The sequence below is a fragment of the Zootoca vivipara genome, chromosome 14 (genome assembly GCF_963506605.1).
Source record: "Zootoca vivipara chromosome 14, rZooViv1.1, whole genome shotgun sequence".
NCBI lineage: Eukaryota > Metazoa > Chordata > Lepidosauria > Squamata > Lacertidae > Zootoca > Zootoca vivipara.
This window is the reverse complement of record NC_083289.1, coordinates 25,857,944-25,879,108: the sequence shown is the minus strand read 5'-3', so window position 1 is coordinate 25,879,108 and position 21,165 is coordinate 25,857,944. Positions and strand designations below refer to the sequence as shown.

General features: G+C 46.4%; 1 protein-coding gene across 1 annotated transcript in view; it reads right to left on the bottom strand.

Moving 5' to 3' along the window:
* Nucleotides 1-20,937, bottom strand: part of SMAD3 (SMAD family member 3) — a 77,492-nt gene extending 56,555 nt beyond the window's left edge. Inside the window, exon 1 of the mRNA XM_035132282.2 lies at nt 20,278-20,937. Within this exon, the coding sequence (XP_034988173.1) occupies nt 20,278-20,483 (206 nt within the window). The 5' untranslated portion in view covers nt 20,484-20,937. The remainder of the gene's footprint in view (nt 1-20,277) is intronic.
* Nucleotides 20,938-21,165: the final 228 nt, after the last annotated feature.

The following is a 21,165-nucleotide window of genomic DNA, read 5'->3' as shown; positions in this document are numbered from 1 at the left end:
GGTGTGCAGCTCAACTACCGGTATGTATTTGTGTACGCAGGTACACAAATTGTATGCTTGTTGAACGTGCAATGATTCAGCAGAGATTTGTAACCAGGTCACCCCAACAGAGTCTAACACTGTAGCCACTCTTGGGTGACTTGTTTATATTCTCACACACTGCTCTGCCATGTCTCTTTATTCAGATTTTACATGCAATCCCATCCTGCAGGATGAGGGTGGCTTACAATGGGATGTAATAAGTTCGGAAACAAAACTAGTAAGTGGTTTTCAAAATGACTCAGGAATGAAGCACCAACATGTTTTCCTATTTTGCAAAAAAGCAGTCCCGCACTGAAGGGGTGTCCAGTTTAAAGATAAAGACCCCCCGAGAAGGGAGAGCCTTGAAGTTGCCCATCAACACTTAGCAAAACCCGCATAGCAGACCAAGGAGGCCTATTTAGGTCACCTGCTCAGTCTTGCTCCCTGGGATGTTGTATATTTCTATTTAAATTACACAGCTTCATTGTAAAACAAAACCTCTAAGCAGTTTGCAAGAAATATTAATACTGTCACTTAAAATAACAGCCAAAAACAAGTAATTTAAAATGTGTAAAAAGGTCATTAAAATTAACAGGAAAGGAGATTAAAACTTGTCAATATCTAAGTCTCTGAAATGTTTTAAGCAGGTATCTGAAAAAGTACATTGAAGGTGTTGCAAACTATAGCTGCTGCCACGTCAGAATAACAATTTCTTAAAACTACAACCTGAGTATTGTGTGGCAGCTGTAACAATGTCAGTTCCACAGATCAAAGTAGTCAAGTGCACAACATATGGCATAAGGCAATTCTGCATGTTATTACATTATAATCTTTTAAAGTTTGCATCTGTTTTCTTCATTTCTCCCCCTTTCAGCCAAAGAAAAAGTGGCTAAGAAACATCACTTCCCCCCAAGAGAAAATTGCCCTCTTTGGGCAGCAAAGGGTTTTATTGTTTCAAAGTCCCTTCAAAAGGCCCTTGGCTGATATTACTTGCACTTCGCTTAGATCAAGAAGGGCTGATCCAGCCATCAGCGAGCCAAGCCTTGACTCAAAAGCCTGAACATTCAGCAAAAAGCAGCAAGTGACTCAGCCCCTTAATAAAAGCTTCCCACATCACTGATGGGAAGTTCTCCCAGATATCAGAATGTGAATCACTTGACAAACAAACAAGGGCCAGAGGGCCCTTGTAACTTGCAAAATCTGGGCTTTTTCCAAGATCTGGATCCGGGAGGCTTAGAAAGCGCAGTTGGTTTAACAATGACAAACCCTGAAGGCAAGGTGTTTCTGCAGACCAGAGCCACACCCTAAGCGTGGCTTGTAATCTGTGACTGTGTGCACGAGCGTGCGTATGGACGGAAGTGTGGCACACCCAACTCTCCACTACTTCTTACAAAACAGAAGCGCTCAAAGTGGGTAGGTAAGACAGGAAAGCCTCTGGCAAAAGGCTCAGAGCTGGCTCAGGATTACAAGGAAAAGTAAACCTCATGCTACTGTAGGTAATTTGTTAAGGACGACATGTGAACTACCTAGCTAAACATTGATTCATTTGCCTATCAAGTTTTATACGACCCATCAGGCCAAAACAGCCCCCATCAAGGCAGCTCACGGCCCAGAAACATAGAATTGTAGAATTGGAAGGGACTCCTAAGAGTCATCTAGTCAATGGGTAAGCAAACTAAGGCCCGGGGGCCGGATCCGGCCCAACCGCCTTCTAAATCTGGCCAGCGGACGGTCCGGGAATCAGCGTGTTTTTACATGAGTAGAATGCGTCCTTTTATTTGAAATGCATCTCTGGGTTATTTGTGGGGCCTGCCTGGTGTTTTTATATGAGTAGAATGTGTGCTTTTATTTAAAGTACATCTCTGGGTTATTTGTGGGGCATAGGAATTCGTTCATCCCCCCCACAAAAAAAAATAGTCCGGCCCCCCACAAGGTCTAAGCCAGTGTTTCTCAACCAGTGTGCCTCCAGATGTTTTGGGACTACAACTCCCATCATCCCTAGCTAGCAAGACCAGTGGTCAGGAATGATGGGAGTTGTAGTCCCAAAACATCTGGAGGCACACTGGTTGAGAAACACTGGTCTAAGCGACACTGGATCGGCCCCCTGCTGAAAAAGTTTGCTGATCTAGTCCAACCCCCTGAAATGCAGGAATGACAGCTAAAGAATCCGTGCCAGGTAGCCATCCAACCTCTGCTTAAAAACCTCCATCAAAGGGGAGTCCATGACCTTCTGAAGTAGTCAGTTCCACTGTTGAGCATTCAAGGGATAAATTTTATGAAATAAATAAATAAAAAATAAAAAGGAGAGCAGAGCAGAGGGGGGAAAACCAACTACAGTATGTGATTAACTTTAAAAGTGATATAGCCAATAATAATATAATCAAAGCCCTTTTTGAAATAAAATAAATAAAACCTACAGCTGTCTAGGCTTCTGTTTTGATCACTGTTCCACAGCAACTGCTACAACCAGGGTTAAAACAAAAACTGGACATAGAGGGCAAGAAGTTACAAAAACTCAACATTTCAATCCATGACTTCCAAGGTCTTGGGATTGGGGATCTGACTGAAAGGCGGAACAGTAAACCACATGGATTGCTGAAGTTTTTTAATAATAAAAAAAAGAAGGAATTCAAGTAAGTGGGCAGGAACTTACTGGAAATGGGATACCTTTTGCCCAGAAAATTCATTAAGGGTGAGGAGAAAGAGGTGGGGGAAGGAGTCAGGTTTCGTCCTTCTTGGCTTCACATCGTGTTCCACATGTGCAACAGCTGTACTCCTCTGGAGAGAAATATTCCCCATATCCAATATGTAGGAGGGGCATGACTTCCGAGCTAACAAGAGCTTAGCAACAAGAACAAACCAAAAATATTCCAAGGAAGGGTTTTAAGCCCTCTGTGTCCATTAAGGAACCTCTGCAATCGGCAGAAGAGGAGTAAGAGACTATGATTTACAACACACTCAGTCAACACACTTCCCCACTCGCCATGGCAAGTGTGACATTGCCCTTTGGCGAGCACAACCTTCTTCCTTGAGAGATGATGATCCTTCTTCGACTGCTATGTCCAGAACAGGGCACAGTACTCCAGGTAAGGTTTCACCAAAGTAGAAAAGAGTTTATTGGGATCTGGATCTGACCTCCCCAATCTGGTGTCCTCCATACATTTTGGGCTGTAATTCCCATGACTCCAGCCAGCATGGTGAAGCGTTAGGGATGATGGAAGTTGTAGATCAAAGCACTGGAACCAACCAGGATGACAAAAGCTAATCTGGACGCTATATTTCTGTTGATACAGCCAAGAATTGCATTGGCCTTTTTAGCAGCCACATCACACTGTGGGGACTCACATTCAGCTCAGGGTCCACGCAGAAAGAAAGAAAGAAAAAAACGTAGTTGCTTTTCACATGTACTGCTGTCAAGCCTGGAATTGCCTATCCTATAGTTGCACATCACTGCCCTATGCCCTGTGAGCAAAGCCAAATTCCTCTCCCCTTCCTGCATTTGCAACCAACTGTGGATGTTCAGGAGCAACAGGGAAAATGAGAACCTTGGGACAGCTTGACTCCAACCATTCAGATTCCATGAAGTTCAGTAAGTAACACTGGGTCAACCAGTGTCTCTCCTTCCTTGCAGGACAGGTGAGTGCATAAGCTGGATAACGCTGTGAATACCACCCTGAGTTCCTTAGAGGAAGGATAAGACATAACCACGAGAGAGAAATAAAGGAAGTAGAAAATATCAGAGGGTAGACTCCAGGCTAAAGTGGCTCCACAGCAGATCACAGCTGAGTGATGGATAAGCAGCAATCCATCAAAACGGCCTGGGAGATGGGGTGTGCATGCAATGAGCCCACAGAGATGACTGCTGCAGTATTTTGAAGACTGGTTAAGGTTTACCGCCAAACATCTGTGGAATGCTAAGGCGTGCCCAGAGGTGGCACATACCTAACTATAAAAAGGATGTTTTCAACTAAAAGCCAAAGTCAGCTGCCCTCCCTGCATTTAAAGACTGTTAAAACGATGCATCTGGAAAACGAGTAATAAATATTAGGTCCCTTTGGAAAGATCCTGATCTTTGAACCAGGCACGATTGGGGCTCACAGGAACTGCCCTGCTGGATCAAGCCAGTGGACACCTAGCCCAGGCTCCTGTTCTCATAGTGGCCAACCAGATGCCTGTGGGAATCCTGACAAGAAGCAGGACCTGAGTACAATACCACTGCACTCCCCACTTGTGATTCCCAGCAATTAAGAGTTATCTCACTTTCTTTTTACATTGGGTTGGGTTGTTGTTGTTGTTGTTTGTGTTGTTGTTGTTGTTTGTGTTGTTGTTGCTGCTGCTGCTTACATTATTTATATAGCATGCTAGACTTAGGCAATGGTTTGCTATGGCCAGTACAGTCGTACGTTGGTAGTCGAATGGAATCCGTTCCGGAAGCCTGTTTGACTTCCAAAGCATTCGACTTCCAAAGTGCAGCTTCTGATTGGCTGCAGGAAGCTCCTGAAGCCAATTGGAAGCTGTGGAACATCGGCTTCCGATCGTTTGGGAGCCAAAACATTTGAGAACTAAGCTGTTCAAAAACCAAGGTAAGGATGTAGTTCCTTATTAAGCTGAAACATGAACCAGCTCCTTTGACTCTCCCCTCACGTGAGCAACATTAAACCAGCAAATCTCTAATTAGCCACAGTTTACTGTTCCATCTGAACTGAGAAACTACAGGGAAACTACTGTTGCCCATTCAGAACAAGTCATGGAGGGAAACTTTGTTTTATTCATGGCTTGTTCCAAAGCTGATAGCCACAGTTTTCAGGGAACTTATGATCAATTACCGACTTCCCCGCTTAAACATGGCTCACGGTAAAGGGAGGAGTGAAGGCGCTAACTGCATAGGCAAAAGACTTGCATCTTGGCTTAACAAGCAAATACACAATCATCAGGATACAGCCAGGCCCTCACACTCACAGGCACCACCAGCCCTCTTTATTTCATACCCTTACAAAGAATCTCATCACCATGTGAGTAGTTATGCATTATGAATCAAAGAATAGATTCCGTGAACGGACTAATCTAGGAAGACTTGGGAGAAGAGAAAAATATTCAACAAATGGCAAAAAGATCACAATGCTGGGGATCGCTTCACATCTAGGGCATTCCAGAGGGCTGCTGCCACAGCACTAAAAGCCCATAAGCTAGTAGCAGCATGGTTTACTTGTAGGGACCCCATCAACAAATCTTCGGCCACAGATCTGAGTAACCAGGGGGAGATACAGCTTTGCAGATTCCCTGGTTCAGAATCAGACAGGGCTTTTTACACAAGTAATAAAACCTTGAAATGAGTGCAGTAGCTAACCAACAAGCAAGGGACTGCCCTCTCATTGCCCCTTCTCTCAATTTGAGGAAAGATGCTAGCCACCTTCAAAGGGCTGTTGCTATTACTGAGATAACACACACAGAGGTCCTCTGTAATATTACAGCACAAGGAAGAATGAACTCAGTAATTATCTTTGAATATAGTTTATGGGAGTCACACTAGGAAAATTATAGCCTACAATGAACATTATGAAGCTATAAACCAACCTTTGCTAACCTGGTGCCCTCCAGGCATTTTGGACTACAACTCCCATTTGCCCCAGGCAACACAGGCTGATGGGAGTTCCAGTCAGAAACACCTGGAGGGCACCAGGTGGATGAAGGCTATTGTGAATTTATCCAAAAAAAACCTTGCCCCTCTTTCCACTGCAGAGTGTCCTGCAGGCCCTTCTTTCAATCTTTAAAGTGGTGCACAGCCCCTTCTCCCAGCCCTTTGCCTCCAGTGGCTGTGTGGTGCCAAAGACATCCCAACATATGCCAGGAGATGCCAGACACACAGGTGTTAGCAATGGACTCCTGCTCTCCTCCACTCCTATGCTTCCTGTTTGGAATTCCCCAAGAGATCATAATCCGGTTGGAAGAATGCAGGCCAAAGATTCCAGCAGCCACAGCCTTTCCTAAGAGGGAAGTTTACAGCTTTGGGGGCTGTTTAATTCAGAGAAAAGGAGAGGAAGACGCAACGCAATAGCAGTGTCTAAAATTATGTGTGCAGTTGAGGAAGTGGGTAAAGTTTTTTCTCCTTGACTTAGAAACACGAGAAATTGAGGACACCCAATGAAATGGAACATTGAGAGACATGAGAAATAATTGATCTACACAGCGCATAGCAGAACTGTGGAAGTGGCAGTGATGGTCACCAACTCAGATGGCTTTAAAAGAGAATTGGGGAAACTCACAGAGGAGGATAAGGCTATGACATCATTACCAGTTGCTGGAAACTACAAGAAGGGAAAGTGTTGCTGTTGTACTCTAGTCCTGCTCACAGATTTCCCATAAAGCATCTGGTTAGCCAATATGAACAGGGTGCTAGACTAGGTGAGTCTCTGGTCTCACCCAGCAGGACTCGTCTTGTGTTCTTAAGCAAAAGTGGGCTTACAACAAGCATTTGCTGAAGTTCAAGGGAGGCAAGCCTCATCCGGACACCCACATTCTACCAGTGTCTCCAGCTTTTCATGGCCAATCAACACAAGCACTTTTGAACTGGAATCTCCTATCCCTTTTTATATTTTTAATCCCAACACATAGAAGCAGGCAAGGACAAATTGTTTATCTGGACGATCCAGAAGTCCTGCAATCTCAATCTCAATCTCTGTATCTATTTTGCAGATTTTGTGCAAAATTTCGCAGTGGAATTGCTGCAAGTCCCACCAGGGCAGAGAGGTGGATGAGCACAGGCAAGTCTAGACATATCTCCTGTCTCCTTCGTCTAAGTTACTTATACTGCTGAAGACAGGAGTTTGGATTTGATTTTTTAAAGAGAATTTCAGGGTTATGTCATCTGGTACAGGGGTGGAAATCAGGAGCCGTTTCTGATTAATTGTTGTTGAATTATTATGAGTTTGCATTATTTGTTTACTGAATTATTGTTACACTATTGTGTCTATAGATACCGGTATGATATTGATGGAAATCTTAAATGCTCATTTTAATGTTCTTTTATTATCATGAGCTGATTTGGGCTATTGGAGAATAAAATCAGAACATCCCTATAACACCCCCCAGGATCTTCTGTAATGTACAGCAGAAATCCCATTGCATATAAGGCCTCATACACACCAGACATTCCACCTGCCAATCAATCATCAGAACTGTAGTTAAGGGTTCTAGGAGCTGTCATTCAGCAAACTTTTTCAGCAGGGGGGGGCGGTCCACTGTCCCTCAGACCTTGTGGGGGGCCGGACTATATTTCGAGGGGAGGAAATGAACAAATTCCTATGCCCCACAAATAACCCAGTGATGCATTTTAAATAAAAGCACACATTCTACTCATGTAGAAACATGCTGATTCCTGGACCGTCCGTGGGCCGGATTTAGAAGGCGATTGGGCCGCATCCGGCCCCCGGGCCTTAGTTTGCCTACCCATGGGGTAAACTATAGTTCCCATATTTCTTGGGTGGTGCTTTAAATGGATGGTGTTTACACAGCCTAGTCAATACAGAAATGATTCCCTGGGGTTACAAAATCTGAGATATAGATTTCCCTAACCACAGTTTTTTATTACTCTCCTAACTACTCACTGGAAACGTTTCAACTGTTTGATACTTCACCATGAAGATAAAAAGAATTGTTTTGCCAACTTGCGTTCTTACTGCAGAAATTAATATACCTGCTGTGACCCTGTGCTTGCAGCTGCTATCATTCTCCTAAGGCACTTTCAGGGTATCTACATTTAAACACAGACAGCAAGGACTTCATCAGACGTCATTAATCCTGCATTGTTACACATTTGTTGTTGTTTAGTCGTTTAGTCGTGTCCGACTCTTCGTGACCCCATGGACCATAGCACGCCAGGCACTCCTGTCTTGCACTGCCTCCCGCAGTTTGGTCAAACTCATGTTCGTAGCTTCGAGAACACTGTCCAACCATCTTGTCCTCTGTCGTCCCCTTCTCCTAGTGCCCTCAATCTTTCCCAACATCAGGGTCTTTTCCAAGGATTCTTCTCTTCTCATGAGGTGGCCAAAGTATTGGAGCCTCAGCTTCACGATCCGTCCTTCCAGGGAGCACTCAGGGCTGATTTCCTTAAGAATGGATAGGTTTGATCTTCTTGCAGTCCATGGGACTCTCAAGAGTCTCCTCCAGCACCATAATTCAAAAGCATCAATTCTTCGGCGATCAGCCTTCTTTATGGTCCAACTCTCACTTCCATACATCACTACTGGGAAAACCATAGCTTTAACTATACGGACCTTTGTCGGCAAGGTGATGTCTCTGCTTTTTAAGATGCTGTCTAGGTTTGTCATTGCTTTTCTCCCAAGAAGCAGGCGTCTTTTAATTTCGTGACTGCTGTCACCATCTGCAGTGATCAAGGAGCCCAAGAAAGTAAAATCTCTCACTGCCTCCATTTCTTCCCCTTCTATTTGCCAGGAGGTGATGGGACCAGTGGCCATGATCTTGGTTTTTTTGATGTTGAGCTTCAGACCATATTTTGCGCTCTCCTCTTTCACCCTCATTAAAAGGTTCTTTAATTCCTCCTCGCTTTCTGCCATCAAGGTTGTGTCATCTGCATATCTGAGGTTGTTGATATTTCTTCCAGCAATCTTAATTCCGGCTTGGGATTCATCTAGTCCAGCCTTTCGCATGATGAATTCTGCATATAAGTTAAATAAGCAGGGAGACAATATACAACCTTGTCGTACTCCTTTCCCAATTTTGAACCAATCAGTTGTTCCATATCCAGTTCTAACTGTAGCTTCTTGTCCCACATAGAGATTTCTCAGGAGACAGATGAGGTGATCAGGCACTCCCATTTCTTTAAGAACTTGCCATAGTTTGCTGTGGTCGACACAGTCAAAGGCTTTTGCATAGTCAATGAAGCAGAAGTAGACGTTTTTCTGGAACTCTCTAGCTTTCTCCATAATCCAGCGCATGTTTGCTATTTGGTCTCTGGTTCCTCTGCCCTTTCGAAATCCAGCTTGCACTTCTGGGAGTTCTCGGTCCACATACTGCCTAAGCCTGCCTTGTAGAATTTTAAGCATAACCTTGCTAGCGTGTGAAATGAGCGCAATTGTGCGGTAGTTGCAGCATTCTTTGGCACTGCCCTTCTTTGGAATTGGGATGTAGACTGATCTTCTCCAATCCTCTGGCCATTGCTGAGTTTTCCAAACTTGCTGGCATATTGGGTGTAGCACCTTAACAGCATCATCTTTTAAAATTTTAAACAGTTCAGCTGGAATATCATCACTTCCACTGGCCTTGTTATTAGCAATGCTTTCTAAGGCCCATTTGACTTCACTCTCCAAGATGTCTGGCTCAAGGTCAGCAACCACACTACCTGAGGTGTACGAGACCTCCGTATCTTTCTGGTATAATTCCTCTGTGTATTCTTGCCACCTCTTCTTGATGTCTTCTGCTTCTGTTAGGTCCTTACCACTTTTGTCCTTGATTATGGTAATCTTTGTACGAAATGTTCCTTTCATATCTCCAATTTTCTTGAACAGATCTCTGGTTTTCCCCATTCTATTGTTTTCCTCTATTTCTTTGCATTGCTCATTTAAGAAGACCCTCTTGTCTCTCCTTGCTGTTTTTTGGAAATCTGCATTCAGTTTCCTGTATCTTTCCCTATCTCCCTTGCATTTTGCTTGCCTCCTCTCCTCCGCTATTTGTAAGGCCTCGTTGGACAGCCATTTTGCTTTCTTGCATTTCCTTTTCCTTGGGATGGTTTTCATTGCTGCCTCCTGTATAATGTTACGAGCCTCCATCCATAGTTCTTCAGGCACTCTGTCCACCAAATCTAAATCCTTAAACCTGTTCCTCACTTCCACTGTGTATTCATAAGGGATTTGATTCAGATTGTATCTTACTGGCCCAGTGGTTTTTCCTACTTTCTTCAGTTTAAGCTGGAATTTTGCTATAAGAAGCTGATGATCTGAGTTACAGTCAGCTCCAGGTCTTGTTTTTGCTGACTGTATGGAGCTTCTCCATCTTTGGCTGCAGAGAATATAATCAATCTGATTTCGATGCTGTCCATTTGGTGATATCCATGTGTAGAGTCGTCTCTTGTGTTGTTGGAATAGAGTGTTTGTGATGACCAGCTTGTTCTCTTGACAGAACTCTATTAGCCTTTGCCCTGCTTCATTTTGAACTCCAAGGCCAAACTTGCCAGTTGTTCCTTTTATCTCTTGATTCCCTACTTTAGCATTCCAGTCCCCTGTAATGAGAAGAACATCCTTCTTTGGTGTCATTTCTAGAAGGTGTTGTAGGTCTTCATAGAATTGGTCAATTTCACTTTCTTCAGCACCGGTAGTTGGTGCATAAACTTGGATTACTGTGATGTTAAAAGGTCTGCCTTGGATTCGTATCGAGATCATTCTGTCATTTTTGAGATTGCATCCCATTACAGCTTTTGCCACTCTTTTGTTGACTATGAGGGCCACTCCATTTCTGCTACAGGATTCTTGCCCACAGTAGTAGATATGATAGTCATCCGAACTGAATTCGCCCATTCCCTTCCATTTTAGTTCACTGATGCCCAGGATGTCGATATTTATTCTTGTCATCTCATTTTTGACCACATCCAGCTTACCTCCACTCATGGTTCTTACATTCCAGGTTCCTATGCAATATTTTTCTTTACAGCATCGGACTTTCCTTTCGCTTCCAGGCATATCCGCAACTGAGCGTCCTTTCGGCTTTGGCCCAGCCGCTTCATCAGCTCTGAATCTACTTGTACTTGTCCTCCGCTCTTCCTCAGTAGCATGTTGGACGCCTTCTGACCTGAGGGGCTCATCTTCCAGCGTCATAACTTTTATATGCCTGTTGTCTTTGTCCATGGAGTTTTCTTGGCAGGGATACTGGAGTGGCTTGCCAGTTCCTTCTCCAGGTGGATCACGTTTAGTCAAAACTCTCCACTATGACCTGTCCATCTTGGGTGGCCCTGCATGGCATAGCTCATAGCTTCTCTGAGTTATTCAAGCCCCTTCGCCACGACAAGGCATTGACCCTTCATGGATCAATGCCTTGTTACACATTATCCCACTTTAATTATCTAACCTCAGAAGTCAATAGAATGACTCTGAGGACCCAACTAAGGCGTAAAGAAAGCAAAAGAACACTCTGGGCAATTCCCAAAGCACAGAGATTTATTTTTAAGTCACTAGGCCCATTGTGCTCATAGAAGAACTACACCCATTCCTTTGGCAAATGTTTGTTTCTTAAAACAAAAAGAGCCAGTTGCAGCAATACCCAAGATTTCTTTAAATTGCAGACTCCCGCCTCCCTCCACCAAAAACCAAGATCACTATGGTGAAAGTTCAAGAACACGTTTTAATCAGGCTCCCCCTGGAAGCAAAAACTCTCCAGATCCTAGCTGCAAGGCTGCACACATCATGCATTAAAGAAGAAAGAAAAAAGAAATAAGACTCCTGGGGTTTGTGTGTGTGCTTTCAATGTCCTTTAACAGAGCCTCTCCTCCCTTCCAGAGGGGAGAGGTTGAACGTGGGGCCCGCCTCCCGAGTCTGCAGGGGGGCGTGGTCGGCCCCCTGCACCAGCCCCTCCCCGCCGCAGCATCATACCCCTCAGCCGGCCAATAGGGCTCACTGGAGGGGGGGGGGAGTCCAGCTCCGTTTAAACGGCTGCTGCGGCGGGTTAGGGCCATGGCACGACCCCTGGTGACGTCAGGGGAAACTTCCAGTTGTATTTGCATCAACAAGCTCCTCCCACTGTTTGTTAACCTTTAAGTGTCTCCACACCAGTCACGTGGAGTCATGTGTTGCGTTCCCGTCCAATGCCTAAGCCAATACCACTCACATGCTATAACCAATAAAGTTGTGGCCTTTATTTACCCATTAACCTAAAATCATGTGTCCTTGTGTCTTATTTACTCCACGCGGGTGACGGGTCATCGACGCGCAATATAGTGTGTGTACGGTTTCAGCCCATCTAACTGCAGAATCCAAATTTATCACTGTAAAAGCTGATACCTAGCAATACACTCAATGGTATTCCACAAGACTCCGTTGTATTCTTGGAGGAGAGGTTTCTCATTCAATCAAGGCGAACCACCACCTACCTGGCAAAAGGGCTCCAGCAAATAAATGTACATCCTCAAGTGACCGTTTCCAACCTGGCTCTCAGGATGCGTTTTCCACATTCCCTGAAAATTTAGCTCTCTTCTGGTTTACTTACTGCATCCCCCATATAGTACCTTGACCACAACCTCCCCACCCGAACTGTGCGTCGGATGGAGCCGCCATCCCCACCCTCTGCCTGCGTGGAAAACTACGTAGTTTTAAGGCAGATCCAGACCATCCGTTTCAAGCACTTCACATACACGTTTAAAGCACACGACTCCCCCCCCCCAAAAAAAAACACACCTGGCAGCTATAGTCTGTTAAAGGGCTGGGAACTGTAGCTCTGTGGGGGGGGGGAACTGCAGTTCCCATGATTCTTTGGGGAGAAGCCATGTTTTTAAAATGTGCATGGGGAGTGCTTTATAAGTTGTTTTAAACTATTTTTAATACAGACGACTCCCCACTGGGGGTTACATTCCCTCGTATATGTGAAAATGTTTATTATGGGGAACACCATCTAAAAAGCCTGTAAATACCATCTAAACCTCTGGAAACCCTTGAGAAGCCTTTTAAAAAACCAGCAGCGCTTACTAGCCGTCCCCCGTCCCCCCTGGCTCTTTTCATGTTTCTAGTTTTCACATTCTTTTCAGGCCGTTTCTGCCCTTTCCATGCCTTTTCGCAGTTTAAATCAATTTGTTTATTCCCTGCCACCGCGCATATACGCAGCCGCACATGAGTCGAACACATGTTAAGTGGAGAGTCGCTTGTACTGTTTTTAGTGCCGTAATGCATCCTGGGACCTTAGAGTGAAGGGCAGGTAAATAATAATAATAATAATAATAATAATAATAATAATAATAATAATAATGGATGGTGTGGAGGCTCCCCTACAGTGGGAGAACAAAGAACAGGCAGTACAGTCATACCTCGGTTTGAGTACTTTCAGTTTAAGTACTCCACGGACCTGTCTGGAAAGGAGTAATTCACTTTCCATTACTTTCAATGGGAAAGTTCGCTTCAGGTTAAGTACGCTTCAGGTTAAGTACAGACTTCCGGAACCAATTGTGTACTTAAACCGAGGTACCACTGTACTAAAAAAAAAAAACCTCAGTCTGGAAGCGCGGCAAGTCTCAGGGTGCTGCAAGACTGAATGTCACATACACTATAAAAGCAGGAATATAGGAAGTGTCTTTATACAGAGTAAGACCTCTGATCCGTCTAGGTCAGTACTGTCTCCAGGGTTCTGGACAAGAGACTTTCCCAGCCCTACCTGGAGATGCTGCCAGGGATTGAACCCAGGGCCTTCTGCATTCAAAGCAGATACTCTGCCACTGAGCCATGGTGCCTCCCACTCTCTCTACAGATTAAGGTGCTTCCCTGAAGCCTGCAACAATACAGTAGAACCTCAGTTTTCAAACTTAATCCGTTCCAGAAGACCATTCGGCTTCTGAAAAGTTTGAAAACCAAGGCTCAATGGGCTGGTCAATGGGGGGGAAATGAAAACCACGGCTCAGAAGCCGTTCAGCTTCTGAAAATCGTTTGAAAACCAGAGTAGTTACTTCCGGGTTTTTGGCATTCGGGAACCGAAAGGTTCCAAAACGGAGGCGTTTGGGAACTGAGGTTTGACTGTACTTACATATTCACAGCCCTTCTGCCCACTGCAAGAATTCAGAGGGCATTGGGCTCGGTAGGTAAAAAGCAGGCAGAGAGAGATAAAAAGAGATGAGAAAGTGAAGCAGTAGAAAGGAAATGTATTGCGGCCTGTAACCAGAGCATATTGGGATTAAAGGTGGATCTGCATGTGAAAAGGGCGGACAGCTATTTGTCTATATTATTTCCTGAGGGGCAGCTGGGTTTGTCTCTTGCAGTAAAAACAATCAAAGGAGTCTTGAGGCCCCTGACAAGACTCACACATGTATTATAGCAGAAGCTTTTGTCAGCTGTAGCCCAATCCACCAGATGCATGGGGTGAAATCTTATCCTAAGGCGGGAGTTGAATGGCAATGAGATGCAAACAATTACAGTCAGTGGTAACTGGGGCCTAAAGGTAGGTTCAAATTAGGCACATCTTTTACAGTAGTAGCAGGTTGGTGATAATTACTCAGCATTGTGGAGCACTGACTGTAGGAGGGCACAAACCACCCATGACAAAACTGGCTTAGATAACACAGATGCCGTAGCAAAGATAAGCCACTAAATACATGTAGTGTGATTTTTAAAAAAAACCTTGTCTCAAGCTCTACCTTTACAATGGTACCTCGGGTTACAGACGCTTCAGGTTACAGACGCCGCTAACCCAGAAATAGTACCTCGGGTTAAGAACATTGCTTCAGGATGAGAACAGAAATTGTGCTCTGGCGGCGCAGCAGCAGCGGGAGGCCCCATTAGCTAAAGTGTGTCTCAGGTTAAGAACAGTTTCAGGTTAAGAACGGACCTCCGGAACCAATTAAGTTCTTAACCAGATGTACCACTGTATTCCAAAGGCAGCAGCACAGTATGTCAAGCCCCAGGGGAAGAGGGAGGAAGACCCAGAATTTAGAATTTAAATGTGAGCTCAGTTGAGTTCTGGGCCTCAGAACAAATTCCTGCCCTCAGAATTATTTTTGCATTCCAGTGACAGTTGGAGGAACTCATGGTTCTAGTTGTGTGTGTTTTAAAGTGTATCTTACAAATTGTATATCATAGACTGACCACTTCTGTCCTAGATTAGCACCCTGCCACCCACACCCACACAAAAAGATGTCAACAAAGGTGGCATTCGGACATTGCTGGGGATAGCACTCCACAAACAGAGAACCACCAATGAAAAGGTCTTCTCCCTCCAAACCTCCCTCGAAGGAGGGACCAGGAGAAGGGCCTCAGATGAAGATCTAAGGGAGGTTCATACTGGGAAAGGCACTCCAGAAAAATATTGGAGTAAAACACTGTAATAAACCAGCACTCTGAATTGGGCACAGGCGCGTACAATGCATAATACATGTTGTTGTTGTTTAGTCGTGTCCGACTCTTCGTGACCCCATGGACCATAGCACGCCAGGCACTCCTGTCTTGCACTGCCTCCCGCAGTTTGGTCAAACTCATATTCGTAGCTTCGAGAACACTGTCCAACCATCTCGTCCTCTGTAGTCCCCTTCTCCTAGTGCCCTCAATCTTTCCCAACATCAGGGTCTTTTCCAAGGATTCTTCTCTTCTCATGAGGTGGCCAAAGTATTGGAGCCTCAGCTTCATGATCTGTCCTTCCAGGGAGCACTCAGGGCTGATTTCCTTAAGAATGGATAGGTTTGATCTTCTTGCAGTCCATGGGACTCTCAAGAGTCTCCTCCAGCACCATAATTCAAAAGCATCAATTCTTCAGCAATCAGCCTTCTTTATGGTCCAGCTCTCACTTCCATACATCACTACTGGGAAAACCATAGCTTTAACTATACGGACCTTTGTAGGCAAGGTGATGTCTCTGCTTTTTAAGATGCTGTCTAGGTTTGTCATTGCTTTTCTCCCGAGAAGCAGGCGTCTTTTAATTTCATGACTGCTGTCACCATCTGCAGTGATCAAGGAGCCCAAGAAAGTAAAATCTCTCACTGCCTCCATTTCTTCCCCTTCTATTTGCCAGGAGGTGATGGGACCAGTGGCCATGATCTTGGTTTTTTTGATGTTGAGCTTCAGACCATATTTTGCGCTCTCATCTTTCACCCTCATTAAAAGGTTCTTTAATTCCTCCTCACTTTCTGCCATCAAGGTTGTGTCATCTGCATATCTGAGGTTGTTGAAAAATGTTTAAAAGTGTTGCAGCAACAGCATTTTTCACACGGTGGCAAGTTAGGCAACGCAGGCACACCCTGGGATCAACTACAGAAGGCCCCAGAGGCACTCCCAACTTCCCTCTGAGAGACAGTTAGAATCCAGAGCAATGTATGTACTCTGGAGAAAAGCGTCTGCACTGCAAATACCTCCAGACTCCTCAAGAGAGAAAGAGAGTACAGTGGTACCTCTGGTTAAGAACTTAATTCGTACCGGAGGTCCGTTCTTAACCTGAAACTGTTCTTAACTTGTAGCACAACTTTAGCTAATGGGGCCTCCTGCTGCCGCTGCGCCGCCAGAGCACAATTTCTGTTCTCATCCTGAAGCAAAGTTCTTAACCCAAGGTACTATTTCTGGGTTAGCAGAGTTTGTAACCTGGAGCGTTTGTAACCCGAGATACCACTGTATCCCTGACAGGGGAACAAAACACACACATACCAGGGTCATGGGCCGGTTTGAACGAGGGGGGCAATTCCATTTCAGCCACAAATAAAGTGGTTAGTTCAAGACCCCAAAGCAATTCCACAGAGAACATTTCCTACCCAAAACTATGCAAAAAGGAGGCCTGCCTCATCCGTAGTCACTCCCTACATAGAACACCACAAACTGATTTGGATTTCTTTAAAACTGTACAACGGATTTACTCACTTCCTGAAAAAGCGGCCTACAATTCATAAAATAATTAAATAAAGCGAAATAACAATGGGGAATGTCAGGAATCGCCGCCCATACAAAGAAACATTTCAATCCTACACGATACTCTCCATCTTCCCAGAGGGGCCGAGCACAACAGATGCCCCTTTGTGCAAGCCAGCCACTCCATACTAAATCATTCTGACAGCCAAGACACACATTTACGGAGCGTTAGGAAAGCAGGAGGCAAGGACGAAAACAAACAGGGGGAGAGACATACACAGAGAGAGAAAGGACTATTTCAGGACTTTCTGGACTTGTATAGCACGAACTTTAGCCTTCTTTAAAGAGAGAGAGAGAAGCAGTGATGATGCCTTATAGCTCAAAAGAAAAGAAAATTTTTTTAAAGCTGCCAAACAGCTCATTTTTTCCAGTTCAGCAAAACCTCATAACAGAACGCTAAGCACAGCAGCTCCCACCCCCCAAAGACACTTCTGAAACTTTACAAACTTCCCAGCTCATGCGTGCAAAACATGAGTGGTGTGTGCCTGCACACGCAATAACAGCCATGCACGGAATGTAAAGAATGAATGGCCAGAATAACAACCATGATTAATTACTTGGCCTATATAATAATCCCCACCCTGTTCAGTTTAGGTGTTACTGCCCTGCCCGTAAGAAAGAGCTGCCATCGCCTGGGCCCACCAAGAGTCCTGGAAAACAGAGTCGTGCTGGTTTCAACACAGTACATGCAAAGTTTTTTGCGTAGAAGTGGAAGGAGGAAGGAACACCAGCGTTTGGCACTAACAGGAATAAAGCAAGAGACTCATACTGTTATTTCCAACCCAAGAGGAAAGTAAGCGAGATATGGATGCACGGACCCCAACAGAATATTTGCAGGCTCCCCAGTTTGCATAACACACCTACTGTATTCTAGAAATTCAAGTTAATGAATACCATGCTCTTGGGCAGCCTTCGCCAACCTGATGCCCTCCAAATGTTTTGGGCTAGAATTCCCACCAGCCTCATGCCTGCGGAAGCTGAAGCCCATAACATCTAGAGCAGGGGTCCCCAAACTAAGTCCCGGGGGGCCGGATGCGGCCCAAACGCCTTCTTAATCCGGCCCGCGGACGGTCTGGGAATCAGCATGTTTTTAGATGAATAGAATGTGTCATTTTATTTAAAATGCATCTCTGGGTTATTTGTGGGGCCTGCCTGGTGTTTTTAAATAAGTAGAATGTGTCCTTTTATTTAAAATGCATCTCTGGGTTATTTGTGGGGCATAGGAATTCGTTCATATTTTTTTCTTCAAAATATATTCCGGGCCCCCCCACAAGGTCTGAGGGACAGTGGACTGCTGAAAAAGTTTGCTGACCCCTGATCTAGAGGGCATCAAGATGACCAAGGCTGTTCTTGGGTGCCTCCTGCAATTTTAAGTCCACCAGTACCTCTATGGGTTGTGAGGGAAGAGATACACAAGAGGATCAAGACCAGGGGTCCCCAAACTACGGCCCCTGGGCCGGATGCGGGCCAATCGGCCTCCCAATCCGGCCCGCGACGACCCCCGCCGCCCGCTGCCACCGCCCGCTCTTACAGCGCGCGGCGCGGCGACGGTCTTAAAAATCGGCAAAAAATCGCCGAAAATCCTTTGTGCGCATGCGTATGGGCCTCTCCCGACCCAGAAGAGGTCATTTCCGATGCACTTCCGGGTCAGGGGAGGCCCATACGCATGCGCACAAGCGATTTTCGGCGATTTTTTCCCGACCGTGTGCATGTGCGCATGCGCACTCCCCCGCCCTCCGGCCCGCCGCGCGGTAAGTCTGGGGACCCCTGATCAAGACTGTCCATCACTTATCCAGACATCGCTGAGGAGCACTACATTCAATGCTTAAAGGTACACTGCTTCTCAACAGTGAGGTTCTATTTCTTTCTCAGAGGTGGTCTGCATAAGCCTGACTTCCAGTACAGGGGAGGGTTTTACTGTATGAGAGTGTCTAGCTGCCTGCCTACAAATACCTAGAAATGAGTCACTTTACACCTGCTTCTAAATCAAGGTGTACCTCCTTCATATATATGCCTAAGCTAAACTAACTGTTAACTGCTTCCAGGGAAGACCAGATCTTTCATGCTCATCAGTCCTACCCAGAGGCCCACAGGTTCCCCATCCTTGTTTTGGAACATAGAAACCTGCCTTATACCAACCCAGACCCTCGGCCCATCAAGAGCAGGCTTTCAGGCAGGGGACATTCCCCAGGGATTCCTGGAGATGCCATCCAAGCAAAGCAGATGCTCTACCACTGAGCTGCTGCCCTATATGTGAATCTGGCCTCTTCATTCTACAGCTTTTGGCGAATGCTTAAGGGGCACCTCTTGACCCTGGCTTTTGACATTTCAGTTGTATATTTGTAGGTCCCATCTTATCTCTTGCGACTGCAAGTTGTTTTGAACTGTTTTCAATATTGTGCTTCAATTGCTGTAAGCTGCCCTTGGACCTTATGGGGGTGGGCAGGTAATTAATAATACGGTAATATTAATAACAATACATGGATACAGCTGCAGCAAGTCTTCTGGGAGGCCTTGATGAAAGCACTCGCTCTCACTCACTCACTCACTCACTTGGGCTTTCTAAAATGCCAAAATAGAACTATGAGCAGGTGAGCTGACCTTCCAAAGACAAGACTATAAACAAGGACTATAAATCAGCTTTCCCCAACCTGGTGCCCACTAAAAGTTTTGGACTACAATTCCCACCAGCCCCAGTTAGCATGGGGAGCCCCAGGTTGGGGTAAGTATTTCATGATAGAAATCAACTTTACATTTAAAAGGAAATAATCTATTTATACTTTTCACGATATACAGCGAGATTTAAAGATCTCAAACAGGAGGTTGGGAATCCTTTTAAAAGCTGATTCAGAAAATGCATGTGTACAGATTTGCAGTACATAAAGTTAAAAAGCAGCAGACACTCTCCTTGCATTTCCAACTCCTTAAGGGTGTGTAAATGCTCCAAGGTGTGGAGAGATTGTCCCCAAAGTGCCCAGCTGTGTACAAGAGCCTGTGTCCATCAGCCTTCCCCAACCAGGCGCCCTCCAGGTGTTTGGGAGTTGTAGCCCAAAACTTCTGGAGGGCACCAGGTTGGCAAAGGTGGCTTACACAACACCTTGAATGGATAGAGATCCCACGCCTTTTACACTGGGGCACTCCAAAGAACTACACCACTGTTTCATTCTATAGTACTGTACCGACATACCAAGTTTTTTAAAAAAACTCTCAGCACAATCATAACCATGTCTACCCAGAAGCAGGTCCTAATGAATTCAATGGGGCTTCTTCCCATGTATAGGGTGGTGCTCGGATCGCAGCCGTAACGCGCTGCACAGGGGCAAGGAGGAAGAACAGCCGATCCCCCACTTTTTGTATTGTTCCACCCCCGCATAAGACCAAGTCCAAATGCACGGTTACAAGCGACATGCCGGAGATCCCGCTTAGCAACCCACTTTCCTCGCCGCGTTGCGGAAGAACCGGTCGGCGTGGTTTCCTGTGGGGCCACCAGGTGGTTCAAGGAGGTGAAGGGGTCCCCAGCCTAGCCAGAAGAGGTTTCAGAGAGGGAACCAATTTCCCAGCAAAAGCAGACGAAAGCGTGGCAGGACCCCAGAGGCACCTGCTTCCCCGCCTCCGCCTTGGCCGCACGCCGGCACTCTGCCCATGCCCAGAGGCGCCCTCTCCTCACCTGGGGATGGTGATGCACTTGGTGTTGACGCTCTGGGTGGTGATGGCCTTCTCCAGCTCGTCCAGCTGCCCGGTCTTCTTGAGCTTCTTCACGAGGCTCTTGACCGCCTTCTCGCACCACTTCTCCTCCTGCCCGTTCTGCTCGCCTTTCTTCCAGCCCAGCAGGCGCTTGACAATGGGGGGAGTGAAGGGCAGGATGGACGACATGGCTGCGCCGCCGGCCCCAGACGGGGAGGAGGAGAGACGAAGACGGGAGAGAGGCCGGCCAGCCGGCGGCGGCGGGAAAACGACGGAAAGGCGCCGTCAAAGAGCCAACAACTTCCCTTGACTAGAACTTCGCGGCGGCGGCGACCCCCGGGCCGGCCCGCAGGCTGCAGCGGCGAAGAGCAGGCGGCGGCTGCACAAAGGCGGCGCGCGTCGGGGTCGAGGCTGCGAGGGGCGGCCGCTGGCCGGCTTGGCCTGGGGACAAAGCCGAGGAACGCGCCGCAGCTGAAGCAAGCTCCTGCTGCTGTTCCTGCTGTTGCTGCTGCGGCTGCTGCTTCAAACTTTCTCCCGACTTCTTCCCCGGCTCCTCCGCGAAGGCGCCTCCCCGAGCTCCTCCTCCTCGCTGCGTGTTCTTGGGCGCGTAAAAGCGCGCGCTCCGCGGCCCGTCTGAGTCTCATGCAAATGCCCGAGTCGCCCCCGCCGGAGGCGAAGCGAGGGGGCGGGGAGAGGGGGCGGAGGAGGAGGCTGCTTGCCGGCGGCCCTGACGCTCCGGACGCCGCTCCCGGGACAGGCCAGGCGGCGCGACTCTGCCTGCGCGGAAGGGGAGCAAACAGGGGGAAAGTTTCCTTCCCGCGCAGCGCACCACCTTCCGATGGAGGCGGGGGTTTTGCTTGCTGCGTCTCTC